The sequence below is a fragment of the Mesoplodon densirostris genome, chromosome 1 (genome assembly GCF_025265405.1).
Source record: "Mesoplodon densirostris isolate mMesDen1 chromosome 1, mMesDen1 primary haplotype, whole genome shotgun sequence".
Classification (NCBI taxonomy): Eukaryota; Metazoa; Chordata; class Mammalia; order Artiodactyla; family Ziphiidae; genus Mesoplodon; species Mesoplodon densirostris.
The window spans coordinates 102,709,383-102,726,262 of record NC_082661.1 but is presented as its reverse complement, the minus strand read 5'-3'; the positions used below and the strand labels follow the sequence as shown (position 1 = coordinate 102,726,262).

Sequence of the window (16,880 nt, the reverse complement as noted above, 5' to 3'; positions counted from 1 at the left end):
AGCATCTTTTAGGAGACACAGATCAACCCTTAGCAGGTAGGTTGAGGGTTATATTTCACAGAATGTTAAAAATCGTTATTTAGAATGTTCAACTTTCCTTTTAGACAAAAGGATATTCATGAAAACTTTTTGTATAAAGAAGTAATACAAAAAATTCTGATTGTAATGTGAAAAGATGCCCTCCAAAGTTGAGAGCAAGTAGTAGGTTTAAATACTATTACTATGGTTACAGTGTAATGATGGATACCATTAATTGAGTACTTACTTTGTGCTGCACACTGTGCTGAGTACTTTGTGGTATTTAATTTTCAAGGGACTTCGTGAAGTATGAGTTATTATTGTAAACTCTTTTTTTAAATATGAAGAAACTGAGGTTTAGAGAAGAACACAGGGTGGGGGAACAGGGAGAGATGTTGATAATTTGTTCCATTTAGACATGTTAAGTTTGAAGTATTGGCTGAACATTCCTATAATGATGTTAAGTTGGTAGTTTAAAATTTGGTTCTGGAGTTCAGGAGATGGGCCAGAGTAGAAGATAGATATTTAGTAGTTGTTAGTACAGACGTGCTATTTGAAACCGTAAGAACGGGTGGACTTGCCTGGGAAGGTAATATAGAGTAAAGAGAAAGGAGGTGCTGAGGACAGAACCTTGGTAATGTGGCTACATTTGAGTCAGTGGGAATGGAAGAAGAGTCAGGAGGAGATGCTTAAAAGCAGCGTGGTAGAAAGAGAACAAAAACGATGCAAGAAAGAATTTTTAAAATGAGGTGCTGGTCAGACCTTCCGTGGTGGTGCAGTGGTTAAGAATCCGCCTGCTAATGCAGGGGACATGGGTTCGAGCCCTGGTCCAGGAAGATCAACACGCTGCAGAGCAACTAAGCCCGTGCACCACAACTACTGAGCCTGCGCTCTAGAGCCCGCGAGCCACAACTACAGAGCCTGCATGCTACAACTACTGAAGCCCATGCACCTAGAGCCCGTGCTCCGCAACAAGAGAAGCCACTGCAATGAGAAGCCCACGCACCGCAACGAAGAGTAGCCCCTGCTCGCCGCAACTAGAGAAAGCCCGTGCACAGCAACGAAGACCCAACACAGCCCAAAATAAAATAAATTAATTAATTAATTTAAAAAAATGAGGAGCTGGTCAGTGTATAAGAGTCTGCAGAAAAAGGTAAAGGAGGATGAAAATTGAAATAGAATTTGGTCCTTACTGACATTTTGAGAGAGTAGTATCAATGAGGTGGTAGAATCTAGAATACAAGGTATATGTAGATAAGGAGTCAAGGAGTTAGACTATTTTTTTTGAGAGGTGTGTACAGGTATAAGAAGCAAAGATCTGGAGTTCATTTAAAAGAGAGAAGAGTTGAACTTTTTTAATAAAGATTTTTGCTTTTTTTATGGTTAAAGGTAAGGAACCATAGAAATATTGAAACAAGACAAAACCCAACTAAGGAATGGGTCCACAGTCCTAGTTGGTGGGGAAGAGAATATAGATAGAGGGATTAGCCTGTACAGAATTCTAGTCCTCAAGTATTTCACAGTTTAGAAAATTTATTTCCTACCGGTTGGGTATGGGTGGGGGAGTTCACAGTAGAAGATAATCTGAGATTAATGTTACTATTAAAAATACTATTAGATTTTAGAAGAATGAAAGAAGTTATAAGTCCCTTGGACTATATATAAATATTCATTCCTTGGGTCAATACTAGTTTAAATGCTGCTTATGATATTGCTTTCTGAGTTTCTAATGAGTGGAGACCTCGTCAGTTTTTACCTATCCCATACTTCTCTTTAGTAGCTGTTGTTTAGCTGGGTGGTACTGACTCTGGGCTGTGATTATAAAGCTGATCAAGGAGCATGAATGAAGATTCAACTGTCAGTGTACCCCATTTGTGAAAAAGAATTTTTTTCTAATGTTAGCAAGTTGGACTCATCTTTTGCCTTATACAGAGTAGGAAATTCAAGATTAATATTCAGTGTGTACTGGCTTTTTTAAAAGTCACTGTATCTTTGTTTTGTAGTTTATTTAAAAATTTTGTGCAATGTGTTATACAAAAGAAGAGTGTATAAAATATATATGTTTCAACTTAAGAATAACAAAAAGGGGACATATTACCTATTGCTCAGGTTAAAAAGTAGAAATTATTAGTATTTTAGAATACTAAGTGTGCCCCACCTCCTATCCCCATCCCTGTTCCCAGAGGTGCCATTATCCTGACTTAATGTGTTTACATTCTTTTACTTTTCTTTACAGTTTTATTGTCTGTGGATATTTCCTAAGCAACGTATCGTTTACTTTGAAAAAATGAATAGTGTACTAAGCTAACTGAGTTAGGAAGGGGCAGCATTACCATAGTTAGATGAAAACTTCCAGGAAACAAGCTGACTAGTCAGGGGTCAGGTTCACTGAGCTTGAAGAGTTTCTACTCAGGTTATCATTAAGCAGTGTAATGAGTTAATTTTGGAAACATAGGACGCCATCTTGGTCAGGTGTCTGTCATTGCTATAGTATGGGCCGGGTATTGCAGGTTTGTTCAGCAAGTATATGGTCACATGAAAAGAGTGCTGTTCTTTATTTCTGGTTTCTGAGCTCTTTGTGGTCTTCCAACACTTAGGAATTGATTAAAGCAGAATCTTTACCTCATCTGGGAGGTGAAAATGAGTGGTCTCAGCTGATCCAGGAAGTAAGGCAAGGTGGAAAATATGTTACTTTCATAAGATGGTTTGGGTGAAGAATTCTAGGTTGGAAATAATTTTCCTTTATAATTTTGAAGAAGTGTCTCCATTGTCATCTTCCTTCCAATATGACTGTTGAGAAGACTGAAGTCTGAGTCTTGATTCTTTATATGTGACCTGTATTTTCTTTCAAGAATCTTATAGAATCTTCTTTTTGTTCCCTGATTGTGATATTTCACAATGGTGTGCCTCAGTGTAGGTCTCATTCTTTATTTGTTTATACTAAACACTTGGTAGACCGTTTCAAATGGGCAGCTCATATCCTTCAGCTCTAGGAAAATTTCTGAAATTCTTTCATTTCCTTCCAACCTCCCCCGCCCCTGTCTCTGGAACTCCTGTTATTCAGATATTGGTCCTCCTGGACTGGTCCTCTAATAGTGTTGCTGTTTCTCTCCCTGTGACTTTTTGGTTTTTTTTGCCCCAAGGCATGTGGGATCCTAGTTCCCTGACCCCCTGCATTTGAAGAGCAGTCTTTTTTTTTTTTTTTTTTTTTTTTTTTTTGCGGTATGCGGGCCTCTCACTGCTGTGGCCTCCCCCGCCGCGGAGCACAGGCTCCGGACGCGCAGGCTCCGGACGCGCAGGCTCAGCGGCCATGGCTCACGGGCCCAGCCGCTCCGCGGCATATGGGATCCTCCCAGACCGGGGCACGAACCCGTATCCCCTGCATCGGCAGGCGGACTCTCAACCACTTGCGCCACCAGGGAGGCCCGAAGAGCAGTCTTTTTTTTTTTTTTTTTTTTAAATGTATTTATTTATTTATTTATTTTTGGCGGCGTCAGGTCTTAGTTGAGGCACGCAGGATCTTTCACTGTGGTGCGCAGGCTCTTCATTGTGCTGTGTGGGCTTCTGTCTAGTTGTGGCACACGGGCTCAGTAGTTGCTGAGTGCGGGCTCTCTCCGTGTGGTGCGTGGGCTCAGTAGTTGCGGCACAGGCTTAGTCGCCCGACGGCATGTGGGATCTCAGTTCCCCAACCAGGGATTGAGCCTGCGTCCCTGGCATTGGAAGGCAGATTCTTAACCACTGGACTGCCAGGGAAGCCCCCCGCTTTTCTCCTATGTCTTTTTTTCTCTGGTTCCTGGAAGACTTGCCTCAATTTTATTCTCCATGCCTCTTTTTTCATTTCAGCTATTGTGTTTTTAATTTCTAAGAACTCTTTATTTTTTAATGTTCTTTATTAAATTGTATTCTGTTCCTGTTTTATGGATATAGCTTCTCTTATCTCTGTGAAAAATATGAATATATAAATGTATATGTATGTAAATGATATGTTTTGTGTTAGAGGCGTTTCCTTGGGTGTTTCCTTGGGTGACAGTAATACTTGGCTGTATGCTCATGATTAAAGGTGGAGGACGAAAAAGCTGATTGGGAACTCTATTTTTGGTACAGCACTGATACTAGCAAATGTGCCTTTATACCTCAAAGATGCTCTTGTTTTTCTCTCTCCAGAAAGTAACTCTCCAATCTTCTGCTGAGGTGGGGAAGGGCCCGTTGCCTAGCATCATGGAGGAGGGAGCAGGTCTAGGAATAAAAGTGCTTTTCAAACAACTTTCATGGAATCTTCCTTGTTTTAACCCCCCTCTTCTTTGTCCGTCACCTCCTGCTCCTCTATTTCCAGAAGTAATTGGTATTGCCTTCTGTGGATTCTCCGGTGTAAAGTGTGTTGTGTCTCATTTATTTTTTGCTGCCAGGCTATGATTTGGCTTTCCTGGGTCTGCTAAACCACTTAATAATATTCATCCATCCACTATCAGTCTTCCAAGATTTTGTTGCTCTTATCTCTTCTTATGAGTTTATGTCTAAAAAAGTCTTTTATAGCATTTTAGTGGGCTTTCATGAGAGAGTGAAATTATATGCATGTTTTTAATTTGCCATCTTAATCCTAAAGCCCTGATTATTTAAAATGTTTAATATGTCTCACCTCTTGAGACGTGAAAAGATTATTAAAATTAGCCCTTTTCATCTCTCACTTTGGTTTTTACATTCATATTTATAATACATGACACTTGTTTGAACTCCTTGAGACTATATGAACTCAAGGATTTATAAGTGAATCCAGAATTTGTGAATAAAGAGGTTGATTGTTTTTTAAATTTGCTCTTGTAGGAAAGTGGAAAGGTTTCTGAATATCCAGCAGTGATTGTGGAACCAGTTCCAAGTGCCAGATTAGAGCAGGGCTATGCAGCCCAGGTTCTGGTTTATGATGATGAGACTTACATGATGCAAGATGTGGCAGAAGAACAAGAAGTTGAGACCGAGAATGTGGAAACAGGTAGACATCTCATTAAATGTTCATTATTTATAACTTTCTCATTTTGTAAGTGTCAACATTACTATTGCCAGTTGAATAATATACTGAAAAACCTCTTTTTAATGCTATTTAGTATAGCTTGGAAACAAGTGAAATATCTCTTGTTTAAGGGAATTTATATATATAAAGTTCTACATTATAATTCTTTGAAGTCCAACAGAGTCTCATATCATGGACCCTAAGGACAAAATTACAGACCCATAATAATAAAACTATTTTTGTCTTTTTTTTCTGGGAGTGGAAATATTGACTAGTTGTTATTTATTTGTAGAAGTCAATAGACTAGTATACTAGATTTTTTTAAATTCAAAATATAAATACAGTTTTCTCATTCCATAGTAGATTAGAGTTTCTTTTAACCAATATTGGAGCAGTATGATTTCTTTTTTCCTAGGTCAGAAGCATCTTTGTAGTAGTCTATCAGATTCCTCTTCCCTTTTTGTCTTCTTAGAAATTTTGGTATTTCAATATGTCTGTGGTGAGATAACTGTATGTTTAATTGGGCATTAGTATGTATGATTCTTGGAGAAACCTTTTCATTTTTGCCATTGACCATAAAGAAAAAAGAGTTTTTAACCAGAAGGATTATAATGACAATTTTATAATAATAAACATTAAATTTATCTGTATCAGTTAATAGAGAAAAAGAATCCTTATATTTGGTTTACAATCCTAATACAAATTCTTAATACTTTAGATAAATTTCTTTAAATGTAGCAAAGTCTCATGATGAAAAATTTTGTGTATTTGATGGCTTTCTGCCTCTTGAGGCCCAGTAGCACTCCCTAGTTCTTTTTTGTTTTTGGTTGAGCTGAGGGGTTGGAAGTTACCTTGCTCTTTGGAGCAGTGATGACAACAGTGCCAGCAAACCCCACGTGCAGTGGTAATCTAGTCATTTTATCAAAACAGGCAGCTAAACACTTCATAAAGCCTTTGTGATTGTAGTCTGGAGTGGTACTTGATTTACAGTGCAAGTGGCAGGGAGATAACGTATGTTTTCTTTTGAGAGTTTGGAGAGCTTTCCAGTCCGAAGCTAGAAGGTTAGTGGTAGAGATGAATTTTCTTCTTGAGGAAAAGAATAAGAAGAACTTACAAAAGTATTATGCAGGATGATATCTTGAAGCAGATATTGTAACTGATTTTATTATAGGAGTATAACTAAATAGAAAACTAATGGGACAAGAAAAAAGTATGATAGCTTAAGTTGAATGAAGAAAGTAGAACTGATTGAAATTTCTGGAAAATGTTCTGATCAAAAAAAAAAAAGGGAAGACTGATTTTGGTAGCAAATTGGAAACTGAAAAATGAAAACTACAGTGCCAAATTTGCGTCAGTAGAAATTTAAATTCACGTTAAAATACCAGAGCATGTTGACCAAATCTTATTCGTTGTACACTTGATGGTCAGCAGTTCATTAATTTAAATTAATCTGGTAAAAACAATTCCAAATAGGAAGCGAATATAATCCATGTAAGGGATTTTATTTTCATCGTCTTCTTGAACTCTCTGAGGGTGATGATATCATTTGCAGGGCAAAAATATGAGTGATTATAATATTGAAAAAGAGGATGTACAAAGTCTGGATAAAAGAACAATTACTTTTGTGGTATTTTAAAAGTAGCTTTTGAAAACTTGATAATGTTTTTTAGGTTTATTTTTCTTCAACACTAAAAGGAAATTTTGGTAAATAACTTACATTATTCTAAAATAGTCTAAAAGTAACCTGAGAAGTTCATCTTACATTTTCTTTTTAATTCCATTCTGGCTCATGGATTTTTTAAAACCCACTTTACCTCTAAAATCCATATTACTTCTAAAAACAAGACTAGTGTAGTGTAGCTATTCTTGGCTCTCCTGATAGAAGAACACTGTAAAATGCAGAATTCAGATACAGCTCTTTTAAAGGCAATGCCAAATTCAGACTGAAAACTACTTGCTCGTACATCCGTAATCAGAACAGTTTAATACACTCACATTTATTCATCATAAGGCCTGCAGAACTTGGAGACTACAATATACTAATTTATTTAAAAATAGCATGGCTCATAGTAACTTAGTAAGATTGTTAATATACATAGTTTAGTTTAGAATCAGTTAATCTGAGCTTAATTTTGTTTCTACTTAAAGACTAAAATGCATTTTTAAATGAGTTGAAATATAAATAAATTTTCATTCTCCTGATACCTAGAACCTATGTAGATGAAGAAAGGTTGTTATGACTTAATATAATGCATATTTCCTTTTAGGTAGTGGATTAGGATTGGGTTCATTTCTTGTGGTGATAATAAATTTTTAGCTTAAATCCCAGATATATGTAGGTTTTGGAGAGGAAGATGACTGGGAAGTAAAGGAAAGGAATATTTATAAGATGGCTACAGCAGTTTCTGTTTGGTGAATTGGTGGAAATGAGATCTGTAGAGAGTAAGATTTCCTTTTGTACGTCTAGGAAATACTCCCTGGAATGCTCCTACGTTATAATTTAGATTATATTAGTCTAAAAAGTGTTCATAATTATATTTATTGATCTATCAGTTCTCTGCATGTTGTTATTGAAGTTTTTTTTATTTTATTCCTGTATACCCATGCATATATATCCATACCAGAAGCAGTATTCATGGTGTCATCCAGGCAGGAGTACTAAAGTCATATAATGATGTACATTTAGCTGTCTTCATTATTTTGTGTATAAAATGATTTCTTATTTTGTTAGTAGTAATTATAGGCTATCTTGCTTCACTTTCTTATAGACTGAACATCTACATTTCCCTCACAGAGCTTGTGTGTAATAGTAATCCTCTCTTAAATTATATAGGAAAAACCAAGTATATTTTAAAACTTTAAAAATAGACATATTCATCTAAACCTGTAAATTGCTTTTTGATAATAACTGAAGTTTAGTAATCATAAAGAGCCTTTGAGGAGTAGTAACGAAGCATGCATGAAGGGTGGTCTCAACTCTGGCAGGCCGAAGTACCTCTGCCAGTGGCTGCAGAGTCCAGCAGTTTCTGGAGGCCTCTGGAGAGTGATGTGGTGAGTTGGGGGTGAAGAGGAGTCTCTTGGATTCCCTACTAAGATGTGGAAATTCAGTTTTTACGTTCACTCCTTAAATATATATATATATATATAATATTTATATTATATATATATATAAATTTTAATGAGTTATTACAGATTTTAATGAGTTATTACAGATTACCATGTAAAAAGTAACAAGTTTATACCAATGCAATCAATAATAGATAAGTTTTGCTGGAAATCTTTTAAGACTTGGCTGCAGAGATTGAGCTGTTGAGAATCTGCTTCTTCATCTTGCACCTTAACTTAAACTATATTTATCCTCATAACCTTCCACTTTAATTTATGAGAATATATCAATAAATACTTTGTATTTGTTATGTGCTGGGGCACTGTGTTCAACATGTTTTTTTTCCCCTCAAGGTGGTAGTAATTTATATTTTGTGGAGATAAAATATATATATTATAATCAAAATATAAAGCAGTGTAGAATCAGTTGAGCACTATTTACAAATTCAAAGAAATTTTCAGAAGAGGAAAGTTCAATTTACAGCATTAGGGAGTGTTTTAGAGAAAGGAGGAGGACAAATGGTAGGATTTGGTTGGGCAGATAGCAGGTAGGCGAAAGGCACGTAGACTGAGGGAAATATAGGTAACAAATGGGTGGGGTGTAGAACTTTGAGATATGTTTAGAAGATACTGAGTAAATAAGATATTAATAGGAGGTTCCGTTAAGAACTGTGACTAGATTGTGATTTGAACCTAAGGGTTAGTAATTAGCCATATAAGACACAAAGATTTGGAAGGTTTTGAGTAGAAAGTACTAAGTGATTAGTATCTCAGTAGATAGAGCATGAATTGTAGGGAAAAGATGAGGCAGAAAGACTAGCTCTTGTAGTATGTATGACTCAGGGATGGCTTGAGAAGTATTAAAACAAGGTAGAAGCAATAAGAACAGAAGTGGCTTATATAAGCACTTCTACTATGTAAGATCTAATAAGACTAGTCATGATAGATTAGGGGAGAAACATAGATAGGTAAGGTATTACTCAGTTTTTTGACCCTAATAATGGCGAAAGTATCATAAAAGGTTTTGAGGAAGGCAAGACTGGGGAAGCAGATAAGTTTGATAATAAGCATGTTGATTTTGATTTGAAGCAGAGCATCAAAGGGGAAATAATTAGGTATTTAAAGATGTACAAATGTATGTTCAGTGCCCCATCACAAAAGAGAGGGCATATTCAAATAAGGATAATTTAAGGAATGTTTTAATAAATGGCTAGTTACAAATGTGTCGGCAAGTGTAGGGTAACCATAAGTGATGCGGTGGTACTCCAGAGCTAGCAGTAGCAGAGCTGTTTCTGTCCTTTGGCCCAGGGGCCAAACAGAGGGAAGGGTTACTGGAACCCAGAAGGAGAGCCCTGGAGAGGGGGTTACCTTGAGAGAATCTGGGACCTTTGGTCAAAGGACATAGCTGACTTGAGGGCAGTGCCACAGAGAGGGAGCCAGGGAAGTCAGCCTCCTGGGACAGAGTGAAGGGTGGAGTACAGATCCGTAGGGGTAAATGGAAGGTTATCTAGTACAACTGAAGCTTAGTACAGAAAGGTCAAGCAGAGACCAACTTGGGATCATCCCCACTGAAGCCATGGAAATAAATGAAAACTCCAAGGGGAAAGGAACTTGAGAGATTTCCCCAAGGGGAAGATTTTTAAATTCTATATTTGTCACTCTGTGATAGAGAACAAAGGACACAGAGTTAAGAAATTAACTTTAGGGAATGTTTACATTTTGAAGACAAGAAGAAGAGACAAATAGTAGTCAAATATAATAAAAAATCCTGGGTGACTAATCCTGAGCTTAAATTTTTTTTTTTTCTTTTAAGCCTTTTAAGTGGCTCTCTTTAGTAGGAAAGGGAAGACTATTGATTGGGTTAGTTAGTCCTGGTTTCAGGTTTCCACTTTATCACTTACTTGGCAGTATTTAACTGTTTCAGAGTCTGTCTCACTGTCGTAAAATAGGAATTCAGTGTTGTGAGGATTATATAAAATAAACTTATAAAGCACAGCACTTGTGATGTAAGTGCTCTGTAAGTGTTCCTTAACTTCATTAAAACCTTTCCTTGTGCCTTCAGGTATGGAGAAGGTCTTTTATACATTAAAACAACATTTGTTTAATACTTCTCTGTTGTAGTTTTCTCTTTCCGTTCACTTTGACTTTTTAAAACGACAAATGTTTTATACCTTAAGTCTTTTCTTTTTCCTCCTCATTCCTTCCTTAACTTACTGTGCTCTGGGATCTGCATTTATCATTCTCCTGAAGCTCTTCGTTTATCAGATTTCCAAGTCCACTCCTCTACCAAATTCATTGACTCACGGAATCATCCAGAAGTAGAGCCTTTTAAATCTGGCCTTCTTATCTACAGAAACACTGTATTCTAGCAGTTTTCCTTTCTGCCCTTCTCATGGCTGTGCTTCTGAGCTTTTGCTCAAATATAGTTTTCTATCAAGAATGTCTTTAAGTATTATCCATTCCTTCAGGCCCAACCGCATGAAGCTGTCCACAGCAATTGTGGCCTACGTTAAACACTCCCTTTCCTGATCTTCTGTGAGACCATCTGGATTTAGACACATGATCATTGACTTTCTTACACTGTTCTTACACTGTGTGTATACTCCTTTAGTTTTCAAAGTGAGCATACAAGCCCCTGAGTACAGAGCCCATATTTTTATTTTGTTGAATATAGCATATAATACAGAGTTTAACACATAGCTGTTAAGAAATACAGACTGAAGCAAATTGAGTTTTGACTTAGAATTGCAGTATAATGAAGAACCATCTATGTAAAATCTTAAATATGTTTTTTTTTGTTTATATGCTAAATATTGAATACCGTAGGGTTATTTAAAATATAAAAAGGCAGTCATCCAAAAAACATAAATATGGTCATCCAAAATATATCAAAGCCATAATGTTGTCACACTTAGATTAACTTCATCTTAAAATCACAGTAAGTTTTAGTCATTCTTGCTTACACCTAAATTTGATTTTTTTAAATAATAAAAGCAATACGTGTTCATTGGAAAAACTGGGAAGTATTACAAAGAATAAACAGTGAAAATCACCCATAATCTTACCAGTGAGGGGACAGTAACTACCACTTTTCTAAATTTCCCGCTGGTCTTTTTTAATGTATGTTTTAAGCATAATTAACATCATGTTACGTAATACATGTAGACTTATTTATTAATCTTTACTAACAAACATTGGCTCAGAGGGATCTGGTAGCTTCCTACTCCTCTCTTCTGCTCATTGGGAACAGGATTTTGGTTTTTAACCAAGTATCAAAACATAAAAGGTTGGTCTTATTAGTTAAAGTAATTATCAAGAGAACTTAGAAAACTTTTTTTTTGTGATCTACAAAATTGTGTTTAGAGGTTAGCTGAAAAGATAGATGAATGGTAAGAATTTTTATATACTTCAACAAGAAAGTAGTGTTTTTTTTTAATAAATGAAAGTTCAGGTTTTTGAAATGCAGTTTTAAAAAATAAAACCAGATTTCTATTGAAAAATAAGATAAGGAACCAAATTTCTTTCTTGAAGACTCTCAAGACTAGGTTGACCTCATGATGAGCTGTGATAACTTTTGTATGTGTTATACCATCAGAAATCCTCCCTGTGGCACAAAAGGACTCTTTTAATTAGAAAATATTGTTGCCACAGGGAGGTAGAAGATCGACATGAAAAACTGGGGATCTGAAAAGGAGCCCCTACCCTAGGATTACCTGAAGGTGAAACAGATTGAGCCAGAAGGAAGACAATGCTGGTAGGTTGGTCTTTAATTTATTAAGAATGTTTGCAATTTTACATTTAACTACAATGATTTCAGCTATGTTTCCGTATTTTTGTTTAAAGGGTGACAACGATCCCTCCTTGTGGAGGGAGAAAGATTATAATAGTATTTTTCCCCCTAAGGAATCTGCTTGCTGTCTAAGTTAATCCCCTGCCGTGTCCCTAATATCTGTTTCTTCTATAGACAGAACTCTAGGTCTGTCTCCCGCCTTCACTTCCTTCGAAGTTACCACTGACTGAACATCTTCAAGTCTTTTTTTTTTTTCAATTTGTGTTATTTCTGCCTCTAAACTATACTTTTTCCTAAAATAATTTTTTAAGAAGTGTTTTCTTTCAATTATCTATTTTCTTGAATTTAGCCTGGTCACTAGTTTTCTAAAAAGGTAAAATGTGAATCTTAAGTTTATTTAGTTTTGATTCTAGAATTGTGTGAATTATAATTATACTATTATTTAGATTAGTTGGAAAGCCTTATTAGAGAGAAGTTTTTAATATTTTATTAACAGTATTTCATTTAAGATGCCATCAATTGTAAGAAACGTTATTTTTAGACCACTAAAAGAAAAACCTGCTGGCAATTACAAATTTTAGGATATCGTCAATTGTAAAATACATCCTGATTTCAGAGATGTCAAAATGTGAAAAAATGTATGTCTTAGAATTAATGAAATATGTTATCATGCAATTCTGAATCGTCCTGAAATTCCCATTATCTGGGAATTGGATATTAAAGTATCAGGTTCATGAAAAATGGAGGTGAGTTGCAGTTGTGGAGTCCCTGCATGTGCTGAGTATGATCTCTAAATTCTTTACTGTCGTTTAAGAGGGGGTATTTAAAAAACCATCTAACTATACTGTTTAACAGTGTACAAAGTAACCATATAAGGTATTAAATTACGGAGGGTATAGAAGATGAAAACGTATTTCAATAAGATGCTTTTACTTAATCAGTAGGTCGAGCTTGGGAATTACCTGGTGGTCCAGTGGTTAGGACTCGGTGCTTTCTTGGGCCCTGGTCAGGGAACTAAGATCCCACAAGCAGCACGGCCAAAAAAAAAAAAAAAAAAAAAAAGTAGAGTTTTATCATAATTGTCAGTTTTTAATTGGATTTTGTGATCTAGAAAGAAAATGAAATGAAGCTTCTTCTGCTTTCTAAACTATCATTTTAAAACAGGATCCTTCAAGGGCTCTTTAAAGTAGCCACTGATTTTTAGTGTGCCTTGAATATATCTTTTACAGATTATTAATTATGTGAAGGAGAGTGGCCAAAAGCAAAGAACCACCCTGTCAATTAATAAAGCAAATGAAAAGGAATGATTTTAAATGGTATTTGTATACTTCTCAGGAAACATCTATTTTATATAAAAGGAAAGATAAGTATATCCAGACAGTTGATCATTAGAGGATATTTGTTTAACTTGGGAAACTAGTAGCATTCATTCCTTTGCACTCAGACTTGTTTTTTTAAACACTACTTAACTTCCAATTTTATATATAACAAACAGTGTGTCTAAGTAATACAGTTTTGTTAATTCAGACTGAGGACAGGGCTAAATACAGATTATATGAAATTTTAAATGAGTAGCACACAAGGTTATAAGTGTTGCCAAGTCGGGATAGCTCAGACTTCTTAGATATACAAACAGGAATGCTTTAAAACATGTCTCTAGGCAAATCCATGCATTGATTCCTCAACCAGCTCTTACTGAGCACCAGCAGCATGTCAGGCTCAGCGGAATACCTTGTGGGGAACCCTGTCTGTGTCCTCACCAGGCTTTCAGCTTCGTGGAGAAGATGAACAGTCAAACACGTTGTTACAATAAAATGTGATGAGTTAACGCTGTGATAGGATTAATGAAAGGTTTAGAGAGTATACAGTAGGGGAATGGCCAGGAGGTCAGAGAATGCCTCCCTGTGGAAGTGACATTTAAACAGGTTTGAAGGGTCTGAAGCAATTAGCCAAGCAGAGAATAGCATGTCTGAAAGTCTGGAGGAAGGAGAGCATGGCCTATTTGATTTGCAGAAAGGAATTCAACATGGCTAGAATATGGATTATGAGAAGGAAAGGGGATGAAAATGAGGCTAAGGAGGTAAAATCTTAACTGGTGAGGACTCTGAAAGCTTTGTACCTGTTTTTGGGGGCCTTATCTAAAGGGCAGTGGGAAGCCTTTTAAGAGTTTTAAACAAAGTATGTTTTTTATACAAATTTTGTTGTTTCCAAAATACTGAGTACTGTAAAATGAAAAGTAAAGGAAGACAATCAAAGCATTACCTAAAATAAAGACTGAACTCCTTAGCTCCTCATTCACAGTTCCCTAATTTTAAGCTAGTTGACTATTCTTATTCACTTTCCACTAAATTGTCGGCCTTTGCAGATGTGGGCTATAGATGTGCTCATTGCCATACTAAGCCCTTCTATTTCCATGAGAAAAATTTCTGTGGCCAGTGGCTCTCAGAATTGAGCATACATCAGAATCATCTGGAGTGCTTGTTAAAACACAGATCACTAGCCCCACCTCCAGGATTTGTGACTTAGTGAGCTGGAATTCAAGAATTTGCATTTTAAAAAATATAAATTTATTTATTTATTTATTTTTGGCTGCGTTGGGTCTTTGTTGCTGCACACGGGCTTTCTCTAGTTGCAGCGAGCGGGGGCTACTCTTCGCTGCGGTGCGCGGGTTTCTCATTGCAGTGGCTTCTCTTGTGGAGCACGGGCTCTAGGCGCGCGGGCTTCAGTAGTTGTGGCATGCAGTCTTAGTAGTTGTGGCACACGGGCTTAGTTGCTCCACGGCATGTGGGATCTTCCCGGACCAGGGCTCGAACCCGTGTCCCCTGCATTGGCAGGTGTAGTCTTAACCACGGTGCCACCAGGGAAGTCCCGAGAATTTGCATTTTTAACAAGTCCCCAGGTGATGCTGATGTCAATACTGCTGGCCCAGGGATCATACTTTGAGAACCATTACCTCGGCTGTTGGGAGTGATAGCACCAAAAGAGAGCTTCTTCCATCGTGAGAACTCAGTTAATCCTGTAGTTTCTTACTGTGTATAGTATACCCATCACAAAGATTGCTGTTGCGGGTGAAGAGATACTAAAGTTCTTTCAGGCTTATATGAGGTGTTGTAATGCATTGCTGCTGTTAATTAATTCACCAGTAAACATTCATTGAGCATCTGCTATATACCAGGCACTATTTAGAGCATGGGACTAGATCAATAGACAAGAGGGGCAGTGTCTGCATTCATGCAATACTTAGACTCTAGTGAAGAAAACATGTAAATTCACCATAGCGTAAAATTGCTTTGTCACGAATCGGAATACATAAATTAACAACTCCTGAGATTGTTGTTTAGAGTTAATATTAGCAATTAAGTTAAAATAATAAATTCGTGAATCATTTCTTTTCAAGCAGTTGAAGCAGCAGATAAATTCTCCCTTCTCCTCCTCCATATGTCAGTCTTTAAGTACAGTTGAGATAATGGTAAACTTAATATTCATCATGTACAAAGTACCTATTCTATGCACAGTACTGCTCCTAGGGAGTAAGTGATTCATAGTTGAATAAAACATGGTGGCTGGCCTCAAAGAAGGTTACCAACTAAGCTGAGAAAAACAAGCATTTGAGGAAATAATAGTATGAAGTAGATAGGGTTGGGGAAAGGTGAGGAAAGACGAAGAATTGCCAGGTATAGTAGTTAATTTATAAGTTCCGGATTGCATTATTGCTATTGTAATGGGTCATATTTAAATTTTATCATAAGGGCATAGTTGACTGTTAAGGCAGAGGGGTTTAGGGACAGAGAAGCAAGTCAAATGGAATTAAGCATTCCTAAATCTCACTTTTTTTTTTAAATGTGTGTACAGTACCATCAAAAACATGAGTGACTTTCCCATTCACAAAAAATAAGGGGACAGTGCTAAGAACTAACAGTGTTTGCAGTGGTTAGTTACAATTTGGTAATGGGATTAGGAGATGAGGTAGGACTAATTTTTATTTAAAATTTTTTCTACATTTCTGTAATTTTTTTTTCCATTGAGTATATCAAGGGAAGAAGGAATGTAGCCGGTTTCCTCTCTTTCCATTAGACATTATTAAGGTGTAGAGTACCAGTTTTTATAATAGATATCCCATATTCTCCAAGTTTATGTTCAGCATTTGGTCATAACTGGATGTTTGATTTCTTTTTACTTTGTAGATCAGCCAAAATACATATATTACTTAAAAGGAATGAACAATTAAATCTTTAAATTTAACGAAAAATGCTTTTCATATGTTTTCTATAAGACTGAGTCATGATAAGTAGTAGTTATCCTCCAGGACTTACTTAAGAATATATTTGAACAGTATGAATTATTTGTTAGCTAGAACTTAGAGATTTTCTTATCACTAGATGAGCTTGCAAAAGATGACCCTAGAAAATTTTACATCAAAAAAAAGGAGTTATGTCTCTGGTTAGCAAAATGGGACTTCTTGGTGTGCATGGTGTTTGACAAGACTTTTAGGAGAATCTGAATCCTGGTTTTTTTGTTTTTGTTTTTTTAATATATATATATCACCTTTTTCCCCCCTGCAACTTAGTCCTCATAAAATAAAGATTTAGAATAATAACTTACAATGAAAAAATTCTTTTGAAGAGGGAATCAAGGATTTGGTTCAAGAGGAGAAAGAACTCAAACAGGTAGCATCTATTACTATTTGGATTTACAACAGTAAGCTTTAGCCGTTTGGTTTGGAAAAAACAATGCTGGCAGAATCACATTTGTTTTAAATTCCATTGCTACATTACAGGCCTGCTTAGGAGGCCCTCAGAAGTGCCAGTTATCTATTTGAGGTAAGAAAACACCGATTATTATGTCTAGGCTTCATCTGCAGGCTATGTTCTGGGAGAAGAGGCCTCCACACACAAAAAAGGAAGAACTTTTGGTGAACCTCATCCATGGGAATAAAAGTAAGGGGCAGAAGCCAGTGCATTC

At 36.3% G+C, this 16,880-nt stretch overlaps 1 protein-coding gene across 6 annotated transcripts in view; it reads left to right on the top strand.

Moving 5' to 3' along the window:
* Positions 1-16,880, top strand: part of ELF2 (E74 like ETS transcription factor 2) — an 89,474-nt gene that overhangs the window by 35,674 nt on the left and 36,920 nt on the right. For 5 of the 6 annotated variants that reach the window (XM_060106117.1, XM_060106147.1, XM_060106127.1 and 2 more), the window contains exon 4: positions 4,840-5,005. In XM_060106117.1, the coding sequence (XP_059962100.1) occupies positions 4,840-5,005 (166 nt within the window). Of the gene's footprint in view, positions 1-4,839; positions 5,006-11,779; positions 11,883-16,880 lie in introns of those variants that run through there. The other variant, XM_060106193.1, reaches the window with a different exon arrangement.